This window comes from Rana temporaria, chromosome 13 (genome assembly GCF_905171775.1).
Source record: "Rana temporaria chromosome 13, aRanTem1.1, whole genome shotgun sequence".
NCBI lineage: Eukaryota > Metazoa > Chordata > Amphibia > Anura > Ranidae > Rana > Rana temporaria.
Genome location: NC_053501.1, coordinates 78,483,575 through 78,497,579, shown reverse-complemented (window position 1 = coordinate 78,497,579; position 14,005 = coordinate 78,483,575). Strand labels below are relative to the sequence as shown.

General features: G+C 42.8%; 1 protein-coding gene across 2 annotated transcripts in view; it reads left to right on the top strand.

The window, feature by feature from the left end:
* Positions 1-14,005, top strand: part of ZFYVE26 (zinc finger FYVE-type containing 26) — a 499,004-nt gene that overhangs the window by 110,330 nt on the left and 374,669 nt on the right. For both annotated transcript variants that reach the window (XM_040332529.1, XM_040332530.1), the window contains exon 6: positions 3,378-3,542. In XM_040332529.1, coding sequence (XP_040188463.1) covers positions 3,378-3,542 — 165 coding nt within the window. The remainder of the gene's footprint in view (positions 1-3,377; positions 3,543-14,005) is intronic.

Genomic DNA, 14,005 nt, shown 5'->3' with positions numbered 1-14,005 from the left:
AATGCTATATATAAGAGCATATAAAGTGCTATAGTAATAGTATGAGTTCTAATGACGGGAAAACAAGTTCAGTCACTTTTGTAACTGCCTTCTCCTTGGAATTTAACAAAATAAAAAACATTGTAGATAAACGCTTACCAATACTTTCGATAGATGGAGATCTGGCAAGCCGGCGTGGTAAAACGCTAGGAGGCCTTCTGTCCCCAAGTCTTTTTGTTTGAGTCGCAGCAACATAAAAAAACTTGGTTGAATACTGTGGGCTCTACCATTTGCGGGAATAACACATGCCGTTTCTGTAGTAGACATTCCAGACAACACAAGACGGTAAATTCGTGTGCCACAGGACGAGAATTCACAATCTGTGAATATATCAACTGTGGCACTAGTAATGTTGTATATGTTGTGGTATGCAATAAATGTAACAAACAATATGTGGGTTACACCATGAGACCGCTGAGAACTCGAATTTGCGAACCTTTTCAGGGTGCATCTGACAGCACAGACAAAGGCTTTATCAAATGTGTCTACGCATCCTTCTCTTACTCGGGCTTGGAAAGAGTTAAACTATCCTCATGTGGGGGGGGTATGCACCGTTCAGTTCTTTTACGTGAAGTTTGGTGGATTTTCTACCTACAGACAAGGGCACCTGCGGTAATGAACCACGGCTATGATGTGGACCTTTTTATGAAATTGGTTTAAAAAAGTCCTGGAGCAATGGACATTGTGTTATGCCCATTGCTTGTGATACACTTTGAATGTGTGCCATCTTTTATGTATAGTCTTTTTTATTTCACATCAAGCAATATAATTTTTTTAATCTATACATTTTTTCATTAAAGATTCTCTTATAGAGCTTTTAATATATGTATTTTCTCTTGTCATGATAGTCTTTGTATGTTTTGTATCTTAAGTGTTGTATTATAGCTAGACTACTTGCGTCTCATTTGTCATCTACACATCTGTTGACAATCTGTAACCAATCCCCTGATTCTAATTGAACACATTGTTGTTTAGAGAGGAGCAGTAGTCATGTGACAGTCTTATGTATAAATATTCATGCTTTTTAACATACATGTGTGCTGTGAACAAGGCTTATCGCCAAAACTAGTCTGCTGCTGACTGTACTCACTGTGAAGGCTTCAAAATAAATACGCTTGATGTTATGGAGTTGCCGGCTGCTTCTTATACTTGATGATCGTTTGTCTATTGGTGTGTGGGAGGACACCTCAGCTTGGACACCCTGACTGCAAACTTCCAAAGTAAGACTTTGTTTGCCTTTGTTTTGAGCCATACAATCTTTTATCAAATCGTGCTCAATAAGATGCGCAATGTCAGCATTGGGGTTACTGACATTTTAGTCCTCTACAGATGTTCGTCTTAAAGATGTGGAACTACAGACAAAACTCCTTAGACGCGCAGTGCATATATCAACACAAGTGAAGAGGTCCTTGTGGTGGTGGAAAAGGTCAGAGAACTTAATCAAGGGATGGCTGTGGATCCTACCAATCACCAGGATAGTGACTACAGACGCAGGCAGAGTAGGGTGGGGCGCACATCTAGGCCCCCGGATAACAGAGTTTGGAAAAAGGAGGAAATGAAGAGATCATCAAATTGAAAGTAATTAAGGGCAGTTCTACTAGCACTCATTAACTTTAAGAAAGAACTGGGTGGTCACAACATACAGATCAGGTTTGAAAACTTGTCAACAAACAAGGGGGAACAAGGAGCGGAACCCTGTGGGCCCTGGCGGAGGAAATACCAAACTGGGTAAACAACGCGTTAGACATCAGATGAGACTGAACCAATTTGCATTACTGATAGATTTCAGCTGGTGTCTTGGCTTTCCATGCCTTTTTTGCACCTCCCTTTCTTCATGTGTTCAATACTTTTTCCCTTTTGTCATTTTTTTATTTTTTACAAATAACTTAATTTCTGAACTTTTTTTTTTTTTGTATGGGTTGTTACTGACGTGAAGATTTCATGTCAATAGTACTTTTAAAAATATATTTACCTAGAAAAATGGTGACGTGGTCAATACTTATTTTACCTCCTGTATATAGTTATGCTTTTGAACTTAATACTGCTTTATAAAATACCAGACTGACTGCACAGAATGTTCATCCAAAACCATGTGTGCAATTGTGACTTCCAGGGTAACATGTTAAAAACAGTAGAATGTCTCCAGATACGCCATTACGCCTTGTCGATCGCACCAAATTTGCAATTTTCTCCCGACGCCTTTTCAAAGGCTGATTCTGGTGGGTTCTGCGCAGAAGAGCCTGTTCTCCGATATCTATAAAATTTTGAATGCCTGGTCTGTGGACACTACGGACAAACATGCCTACATGGCTAAATGGGAGAGGGCCCTTGGCGAGGAGATCTCCATGGAACAATGGCAGGTGATCTGGGCTCAGGCAGCGAAAAGCTTGATTTGTACATTGTACAAGGAGAACATGTACAAAATACTTTTGGTATATGACCCCTGACGTCCTCCACTCCATATATCCTACCACCTTTGACTGCTGCTGGCGCTGCTAGGGGTACCCTCCTCCATATCTACTGGAGCTGCCCGCGGATTGGCCCGTTTGGAGTTCGGTCCAGCAATTGCTGGCTCGGCTTCTCGAAAGGACGATCCCCCTTGCCCCGAAATTCTGCCTACTAGGACTATTCCCACAGAAAATTCCAGCCCCCTGCTAGAAATTGACCCTCCATGTACTCACGGCAGCACGCTGCTTGGTGGCACTGCACTGGAAGCGCAGCTCCCCCCCCACACCCCTGAGGCTCTTTATGCCATGATTAAGAGCTAGAACTGATGGAGAGATGACGGCCAGAATGCAGCAGGACATACTGAGGGCACACAATGAGGTCTGGGAGTTGTGCACCGTGGGAGGATCCACCCTGAATACAATAGATGGATGATCTTTTTACCTATTCTCTCCTTCTTTTTCCTCCCTTTCCTTTATTTTTGTATTTTCTTTCTCTTCTTCCGTGAGTTCCCTGGTGACATCACATCCAATAAAGTTGCTCAATATTGCACGCAAATGGTTATTCCACACTAAGCACTTGTAGGCTCTCAAAACACAAAACAAACAGCATAGGTTCTGAACACAGCTGTAGCACTATAGGTTGAAATGTGGGAGGAATGACAGTGACGCTGATTATGCTGAATACGAGTGTTAGGACTTTATTGCTTAATGTACGAGTCGACTGTCTTGCATGCATATTTGTAATGAACAAAATATTTCTAAATAAAACTGTTATTGAGAAAAAATACAGTATGCAAAAAAAAAAAATACAAAAACAATTCCTGGCTTCTGTATTGTATATGAACTGTTAATTAGAGATTTCTGTTCAGAATTGTTTTTTTTTGTTTTCAGCTTAGTGCCTTGATTCTTCTGAAAGTAGAAGATTTTTCCACTCTTGGTGAGCTGCTATCAAATGAGTTTAAACCTTTAAGACGTCTTCTTGTGCTGCTGGGATGGACCCATCTCCAGAGTATAGAGTCTGCTAAATCACTGCTGCTCAGACTTCATAATAATACGGTATGTTTATTAATTTTTTTTATTAATATTTAAAAAATAAACATCCATACTCACCTAGGTGGATGCATCATTGGTGCAATGCTGGATCTGTCCCCCGGCCACCTCTAAAATTGAGCATTGAGCGATCAAAGATGGCTGATCGCTCAGTTCTCAATCTTCAGTGAGCCAGGCTGTGGAGGGGGCTGGGGCGGCTAGTTGGAGGTTCGCTGAGAGACTGAGCCACCGGACAGTCAGACATCTGGGTGGATCCCATCTTTAAAGTCAGGATCTTTCCAGAGCCTGGACTGGCTGAGTAACTTCAGCTGTCAGTTGAAAATGGGTCACAGGAGTGCAGAACTAAGTGCACCCCTGTAATCAATAAAAGAAGTAGAGCCAAAAGAGCTTTGGACCACTTTGCCATTTATACTTTGCCTCTGAAAAATATTAGCTTGCTTTATGGTTTCATTTTTTGGAAATATGCCCATGCTTGGAAAGCAAAAGTTCTTCTGGGGACAGAAAATACAGGAAAACAGGTACATCTAAAATTCATTTAGGTACTGTCTTCAGGTAGATGTGAGCAGCAACCCTCCCACCCCTCCATTATGCATCCTGAATGCCTCCTTTTGATAGTGCTGTAAATCTTATTTTTTTGTCAATGTTTATGCTGAAATATTAAACCGTTTTATATTTATGAATATAAGCAAGGATCTATGATTAAGGTGATTCCCACTTATTTGAACAAATCAACAAAATAACTCAAATTCATTTATTTGCACTAACCTGAAGACAAAAGGCGTACAAAAAAAGTGCAAATATATATATATATATATTTTTTTTTTATTAAAAATCAGTGCAAAATAATATCAAAATATAATTGGTGACAAGCAAAGGATATGGATCAACATTTTAATCTGGATAATACAGATGATGAGAATATAACCACAGGATCTTGTTTCAAAATATCAATGTAGGAAAACGGGCCAGTTCACACCATAGAAACGCAATCTGTATGCGTTCCAGGTGCTTTTTTGGATGCGTTTTGGTACGTTTTTAATACAGTCCAGTGCTTTTTTTCACCCCTCCTTTTTTTAAATTAAATTTAGATCAGGACAGGTGTCTTTTTCAGTGTGTTTTTGGTGCATTTAGGTGCATTCTGGTGTGTTCCAGTGCATTTTTGATGCGTTTTACATGTCCTACTTTTTTTACTGGAACGCACTTCAAGCACTGGTGTGAACTATGCCATTGAAAACCATATAACCTACTTTATATACGTTTTTGAAGCAGAAAAAAAAACACTGGACTGCATGTGGTGTGAACTGGGCCTAAAAGTGAATGATTGCTCATCAGTGGCCCAGCAGAATGTGAAAAGTACACCACGGGACACAGAGGTCCCCCCTTTCTTATGGGAACCTTATTGCTTGCTACAAAACTGAGGTACTTCCCCGATGGGAGGGGTTATATGGAGGAGAACTGTCTTCAATTGGTTGTGCCAGTGTCCAATCACCGCTGGTGACCCTTAACCCATTATGTAATGAATGGCTCTGTGTCCTGTGGTGTACTCCAAGAAAAGGATTTTTACAGGTAAGCCGTTTTTAAAAATCCTGTTTTTTTTTTTTTTTATTAAAAAATAAGACAACAGTACATTTAGCCCAAATTTTTTTTGTTATATTGTGAAAGATAATGTTACGCAGAGTAAAATTGATACCCAACATGTCACGCTTCAAAGTTGCGCCCGCTCGTGGAATGGCGACAAACCTTTACCCTTAAAAATTTCTATAGGCAACATTTAGAAAATTCTACAGGGTTCGTGTAACTCATGTTTTGAGTTACAGAGGAGGTCTAGAGCTAGAGCTCTTGCTCTAACCATCACTGTGATACCTCACATGTGTGGTTTGAATGCAGTTTTCATATGCGGGCGCCGCTCACGTTTTTTTTCTTGTTTATCTTACTTTATTTTAACGCTTTAAAAAATAAATACATTTGGGTCATTGTTATTCCTATTTCAAGGAATGTAAACATCCCTTGTAATAGAAAAAAAAACATGACGACAGGTCCTCTTGAATATAAAATGTGGGGTAAAAAACACCTCAGATCTCATATTTGGACTAAAATAAAAAAAAATTGTCATTCTAAAAAAAAGGGACGGGAGTGATGTTTTGTCGTCGCTTACGCCCTGCAGTGACATGGAGACTGGTGGGGGCCATCTTCCCATCACTTATCTCCATACCAATCCAGGAAGATACCGCCAGCAGCTCTGGTAAGCAGCAGAGGGCCTCTCCCGCCACCGATAAGTGATCTTGGGGCGAATCCAATACAGAGACCACTTTTATCTGAAAGCGGACCACCTGCTGAAGCGGATACCAGGGTTATGGTAGCTAGCTGCTGCCATAACAAAGGTATTCCTCTTCAAAGTACCAACGTATAATGACGGCGGGCGGTCTGTAATTGGTTAATTGCAAGCAATTGTATTAGCAATAATTTCTACTGTATCATTACTAGGGTTGTCCCGATACCACTTTTTTAGGACCGAGTACAAGTACCGATCCTTTTTTTCAAGTAGTCACCGATACCGAATACCGATACTTTTTTTAAATGTCATGTGACCGTTTTCAAACCACAATACAGACCAAAGATATTTTCTTTAGAATTATGAAGAACTCTATGAACTCAAGACATTTTAAAAGAATAAAACTGTTTTATTTGCTTGTCACGCAGTAGTATAAAACTACAAAACTCAAAGAATTTTCAAAGAACATGTTGATAAATCCCAAAAATCAATGCAAAAAAAAAAATGCTGCTTTTTTAACATTGGATTTTAAACTTCAATTAGGTACTAGGTGTAATACAGAATAACTGTCAGCGGAAGAATGCCCATTACATTGGTGGTCGGTGGGAAGAATGCCCGTAATGGGAATTCTTCCCACCGACCACCAATGTAATGTGCATTCTTCCCACCGACCACCAATGTAATGGGCATTCTTCCCATTCTTCCGCTGACAGTTATTCTGTATTACACCTATATAGTACCTAATTGAAGTTTAAAATGCAATGTTAAAAAAGCAGCATTTTTTTTTTTTGCATTGACTCATTTCCAACTTCCAAAGTAACCACAATAAATGTTTTTGCCATCTGTAAAGGGGCATTCTTCCCACCGATCACCAATGTAATGGGCATTCTTCCCACCGACCACCAATGTAATGGGCATTTTGGTGGTCGGTGGGAAGAATGCCCATTACATTGGTGGTCGGTGGGAAGAATGTCCCTTTACAGATGGCAAAAACATTTATTGTGGTTACTTTGTAAGTTGGAAATTAGTCAATGCAAAAAAAAAAGCTGCTTTAAGTTAACATTGCATTCACTTCAATTAGGTACTATATAGGTGTAATACAGAATAACTGTCAGCGGGTGGCACTGTCCTCCTTAATAGTTAAGTTAATTCTTATCTTCAGTTCTTAGTCATGAGAGAAAGGCAGCCCCCCTCCCCCTGGGCCATGCTTGCTGAGCTGATCAAAAATGAACTTTGCTTTTAAAAAAAAAAACACACGGATCTAAAGTATTACAAATTAAAAAACATACATTGATCAATTTCTTTTACAGTACACTACACTTCTATTTAGAACAACTACATTCCGAAAATACAATTGATAAAGCACAGAAAGAACATGCAATGAGTGACAATTAATTACACATAGATTGCAACAGTGAATGAATGTGCATTACTGTGCATGACTAGACACTCATTATTCATTCAGCTTGCCTTGAATCACTTGACTGTCTCACTCTAATCTTACCTGCTCGGCGAGGGCTGCCTGCTTCTGCGATGTCCGTCCTGCTCGTACTGCTCTCCGCCTGCTCTCCTCCCACTCTCCTCCCTCTCTCTCTCTCCTGCCCACTCTCCAGTGCCCTCTCATCAATTAGCAGCACAAGGTGAGGAAAATGCATGCTAATTGGATGATCTTTGGCGCTCTCCTTCTCAGCCGTCCACCAGCCAGCTCGAGGGGAGGAAACAAACAGTAAGTAATACCCAGTCACATACCAGCAATAATTATCGTTGCCGGCTCTCTCCACCCCTTCTCAGCTGCCGCTACATGCCTCCTATAAGCACCCGCTCACCAGCCCGCTCGAGGGGAGAAAACAAAACACATGGCATCACTAATTATTACAGTTACACACATGTACCGCTCGTTTCACCCCTTCTCAGCTCCCGTTCACTGCCCCCTCTATGCACCGCTCACCAGCCCGCTTGATGTAAAAAAAAAAAAAAAAGTATTCTATTTATGTATCGGGGCGGGGTATCGGCGGCTGAGTACCGCCGAGAAAACTCGGAATCGGTCCCGATACCGATACTAGTATCGGTATCGGGACAACCCTAATCATTACATTATATAGCTCAATTTTGCATACCCAAACATGAGGCGGAAGGTTTTAGAAAAATTTAATAAAAATAAATAAAATTGAATACCCCTACATATTTTGCTAATATATCGAGGCGATCCCTTCTAACTGACATCTTCCTAGCCATATGTCAAAGATGGGGGACCCCAGACGTGGATCTCTTGGAGTCCAGGTTCAACAAAAAGGTAAACAACTCTGTGTCCCGAACAAGGGACCGTCTCGCATATGGAACGGATGCGCTAGTAACTCCTTGGGGTCCGTTTTCACTGATTTATGCGTTTCTCCAAATGCAACTATTGCCACGAATCCTTCGCAGGATTAGGATGGAAAGAAAGCCGGTAATTCTTGTAGCTCCGGCGTGGCCCAGAAGGTCCTGGTATGCAGAAATTATAAGGATGTCCGTGGGGGATCCATGGACCCTTCCACTTCGACCAGACCTACTCTCACAAGGCCCAATATTCCATCCTTCCTTACAAACTCCAAATTTGACAGTTTGGCTATTGAATCCCACATTCTAAAGAATCGGGGGCTCTCGGGTTCGTGGTGTCTAAAATAATTAACGCTAGAAGGCCAGCTTCCAGAATTATATATTATAGAGTCTGGAAGGCATATGTGTCTTGGTGTGAAGCTAGAGGTTGGCATCCTCGTAAGCATGTCATAGGCAAAATTCCAGACTTTCTACAGTTAGGGGTAGACATGAAACTAGCCTTAAGTACTATCGAGGGTCAGATTTCGGCCTTGTCGATATTGTTTCAAAGGCCATTAACTACACACTCTCTAGTTTAAACTTTTTTCCAGGGGGGTAACACGGATCAATCAACCGGTTAAGTCCCACTTGTGTCCATGGGACTTGACTTTGGTCCTATCGGCATTGCAAAAGCAGCCCTTTGAGCCTTTACTCCATATTCCCTTAGTCCTTTTGACTAGGAAGTTGGTCTTTCTGGTAGCCATATCCTCATGCACCACCAAGCCTCCATGGCTCAGATCTGCAAGGCTGCAACTTGGTCTTCAGTCCACACATTCACCAAATTCTATGAGTTGGATGTAAGAAGGCATGAGGATATCGCCTTTGGGCGCAGTGTGCTGCAGGCTACAGTATAGGTCCTCACGTCTCATTCCACCCAACTTTGTATCTGGTGTCTACCTCCCCTCATTGGCATTGCTTTGGGACATACCACATAGTATGGTACTCTGTGTCCTGTGATGTGCGAAAAAAATAAATAGGATTTTATAACAGCTTACTTGTAAAATCCTTTTCTTGGAGTACATCACGGGACACAGAGCTCCCGCCCCTCTTTTGGGGGATACTTATTGCTTGGCTACAAAACTGAGGTACTCCCGGTATGGGAGGGGTTATATAGGGGAGTAGACTTTTTGTCTTGGGTGTGCCAGTGTCCATCACCTGACGGTAGGCCTATAACCCACATAGTTATTACTGTGCCACTCTGTGTCCCGTGATGTACTCCCAGAAAAGGATTTTACAGGTAAGCTGTTATAAAAATTCAAGATTGCGCTATAAACAAAAAAAGCAACAGTTTTGATAATAAAGCAATATTTTCTACTTTTTGCTATAATATCCCCCCCAAAAAATAAACAAAATTCTTCCTCAGTTTTGGCCGATATATATTCTTCTACATATGTTTGTTAAAGAAAATCGCAATAAGCGTATATTAATTGGTTTGCACAAAAATTATAGCGTCCACAAAATAGGGGATTTATGTCCATTTTTATTTTATTTTTTTACTAATGATCTGGCGGTGATCTTCAATTTTTAGCGGGACTGCAATGTTGCGGGTGACAGATCGGACACATAACTGACATTTGTGACACTTTTTTGGGAACCTGTAACATTATTACAGTAATCAGTGCTAAATATATGCACAGTTATTGTACTAATGACACCGTACGGGAACAGGTTAACATCAGGGGCGATTAAAGTGATACTATGGGTTCGTGTTTAAAAAAAACAAAACAAAAAATAAACATTATACTTGCCTCCACTGTGCAGATCGTTTTGCACAAAGTGGCCCCGAACGTCCTCTTCTGGGGTCTCACGGTGGCTCTCGCGATTCCTCCCTACAAGAGCTAACCCCCTCTGGGAAGCTCTTTCCCAAGGGGGTAAGCTTGCGGGCGCGCTCCCTTTGAAATGCAGTCGGCGGCCATAGCTACCGAGTGTATGACACGGCCCCGCCCCTGCTGCGCTGCGTTATTGGATTTGATTGACAGCAGTGCGAGCCAATGGCTGCGCTGCCATCAATCTATCCAATGAAGAGCCAAGAAGCCTCGGGCAGTGATCAAGTGCGTTCGACGCAGGAATTTCCAGGGCTCAGGTAAGTAAACGGTGGGGCTGGTTCGTCAGATGTTTTTTTAACCTTTAAGGGGTTACATGTGTCTCCTGCAGGTGTTTTCTAACTGTATGGGGTGTGGGCTGCCTGTGGAAACGCACAGATCTGTCTTCCTGCATTGCTATGAAATTGCTAGAAAGATGGGATCTGTGTGATCTGCCCTGTCAAAACGGAGATCTGCCTTGTTTACACAAGCAGACCCCCGTTCTGTCACTACAGGGAACGATTGTGGGTGGCCGGCGAACATAGAGTCTGCCCCACCCACTGATTGGCTTCCCTGCTGGCCAGTGGGTGCTCGCCCACAAAATAGAGTTCCAGAGTTGATGTACTATGACTGCGATTCGCGGGAACGAGCCGACCTGCGGCTGTACAATGACGGCAGCTGGTCAGCAATTGGTTAACAAAATACAAGCTTAATGTCCCTAGTTTATTATTTTCTGACATGCAAAGTAAAGGCATCACATACTAGTACATTATGTGAAACTTGCATGCATACAAAGCCCTCCACCGATGCATTCTCACTGCTGGAGGCTGCATCCATCTTCATCCGCCTTCCTTCCGGTCCGCGGACTCCAGCTGTGTGACTTTCCGGAGCCGTGTGACCTCACTCCTGTGCATGCGCGTGGAAGCCGCCAGTCACAGCACAGGGCTCTGAAGGAACCGCACGGGTAGTCGTTCAATCAGAGCACATGCGCCAATGACCTCATCGGCTGCATATAGAGTAAATATCTCTTAAACGGTTCACTTTAGAAGATATTTACAGTACCTATAGGTAAGCCTTATTAGAGGCTTACCTATGGGTACAATTAATCTATGGGAGTTTACAACCACTTTACAAGACACTTTATTACACATTGATCTACATTAAGCCATTTTTACGTTAAATGTTTTAGGATGTCCCTTTTTAAAAGGTGTGCATTATTTTGAGTAGACAACACCGTGTTGTTTGAGGGGATGAGAGTAACATCAGGATATTATCTGCAAATAGAGCATGACACACTTTTTTAAAGCACTCTGAATGCCATATACCCCCTAAATAAAATGTATTAACTTCCAGTCTTGTTGGCACGTTTGCTTTGCTTAAAAAATTATACCCCATGTCTGTCTTGCTGCTTTACAGCTTCTTAAAGCCTCCATAGAAGTCTATCACAACATTCGATAACCGCACCTGCAGCATTTGAGGGGCATTTATTCAGAGTTGGCTTTACTTTGTTTTGGAGGTATTGCAGCCATGAGATATTCCAGGGTGCAGTGGGAAACTAACAAGCAAACTGTAAAGATGTAATCGGCAGTCACTTCTGGTTCATGTGTATACAGCGCCTTTGAAATAAAACTTGTAAAACTTAAAAAGTAAAAACTTGTATTTTATTGGGATTTTATGTGATAGACCAGCACAAAGTGGCACATAATTGTGAAGTGAAAGGAAAATGTATAAATGGCTGTCATTTTTTTTACAAAGTGTGGCGTGAGTCAATATTTTGTAGAATCCCCCCCCCCCCCCCCTCCCTTCACTGCAATTAGAGCTGCAAGTCTTTTTGGTGATGTCTCTACTAGCTTTGCCCATCTAGATGGTGAAATTTTTGCCCATTGCTCTTTGCAGAATAGCTCAAGCTCTGTCAGATTGAATGCAGACCATCTGTGAACTGCAATTTTTCAAGTTTTGCACGGTTTCTCAGTTGGATTTAAGTCTGGACTTTGGGCTATTTTCACACATGAATATGCTTCGATCTAAACCATTCCATTGTAGCTCTGGCTGTATCTTTAAGGTTGTTGTCCTGCTGGAAGGTGAACCTCCGCCCCAGTCTCAAGTCTTTTGCAGAGTCCAACAGGTTTTATTCTAAGATTGTCCTGTATTTGACTCCATCCATCTTCCCATCAACTCTGACCAGCTTCCCTGTCCCTGCTGAAGAAAAGGGAAAATGGTGTGTTCTGGGTGATGTACAGTGTTTTCACACCACACAAAGTTTTGCTTTTAGGCCAAACAGTTAAATTATTGGTCTCATCTGACCAGAGCACCTTCTTTCACATGTTTGCTGTGTCCCCAACATGGCTTCTTGAAAACTGCAAATGTGACCTCTTATGGCTTTCTTTCAACAATGGCTTTCTTCTTGGCACTCTTCCATATTTGTGGAGTGCACAACTAAGGCCATGCACACGAGACACAGATGCAAACTCCTTTAACACACACGTTTTCAAACGCAAAAAAATGCATTTAAAACGCCAGTTTTGCCGTGAATTTCGCTGCGTTTTACCGCGTTTGCGTTTTATAAGCGTTTAGTTAAGAAACATCATAAGACCCATTTTGTGAGACCAGAGTGAGTAGCAGCTGAGAGAGCAGCAGTGTACTTGTATTTAGCGTGTCACTTGCCACATCACCTGCCACAAGCTGCGGATTGTCCACTTGCCACGTCACCTGCCACAAGTTGTGAATTGTCCACTTGCCACGTCATCTGCCACGTCACCTGCCACAAGTTGTGAATTGGCCACTGGCAACCTCACCTGCCACGTCAACTGGCCACGTCACCTGCCACAAGTTGTGGATTGTCCACTTGCCACGTCACCTGACCATGACACCTGCCACAAGTTGTGGATTGTCCACTTGCCACGTCACCTCCCACAAGTGGATTATCCACTTGCCAAATCACCTGGCCACGTCACCTGCCACAAGTTGTGGATTGTCCACTGGCCACGTCACCTGGCCACGTCACCTGCCACAAGTTGTGGATTGTCCACTTGCCACGTCACCTGGCCACAAGTTGTGGATTTTCCACTGATTACGTCACCTGCCACGTCAACTGGCCACGTCACCTGCCACAAGTTGTGGATTATCCACTTGCCAAATCTCCGGCCACGTCACCTGCCACAAGTTGTGGATTGTCCACTTGCCGCGTTACCTGGCCATGTCACCTGGCCACGTCACCTGCCACATGTTGTGGATTATCCACTTGCCAAATCTCCTGGCCACATCACCTGCCGCAAGTTGTGGATTGTCCACTTGCCACGTCACCTGCCACAATTTTTGCATTGTCCACTTGCCACGTCACTTGGCCATGTCACCTGGCCACGTCACCTGCCACATCACCTGTTCACATCACCTGGCACGTCACCTGCCACAAGTTGTGGATTGTTCACTTGCCACTTCACCTGGCACGTCACTTGCCATGCCACCTGCCACAAGTTGTGGATTGTCCACCTGCCATGTCACCAGGCCATGTCACCTGGCCACATCACCTGCCACGTCACCTGGCAACGTCACCTGCCACATCACCTACCACAAGTTGTGTATTGTCCACTTGCCTCGTCACCAGGCCATGTCACCTGGCCACGTCACCTGGCCACATCACCTGCCACAAATTGTGGATTGTCCACTTGCCACATGACATGGCCACGTCACCTGGCCATGTCACCTGCCACAAGTTGTGGATTTTCCACTGGCCACGTCACCTGGCCACGTCACCTGCCACAAGTTGTGGATTGTCTGCAATGCAAGCAATTAGTTTTTTTAATGGTTTTTCATCATTTGCCATAATTTTTGAGATTTCTAATGTAAAAAAATAGGTCACCTTTAAAAACGCCTATAAACGAAATTGCGGCAAAACGCTGATACCGTTTTGCTGAGTTTAGCCGCGTTTTGCGTCTGAAACGCGAAAAACTTTTGCGTCTGAACCCATTTTTTTGCTTCTGAAAAAACGAGCATAAACGCAACTGCCGAAAAACACAGAAAAACTTGACTGTGTGCATGGA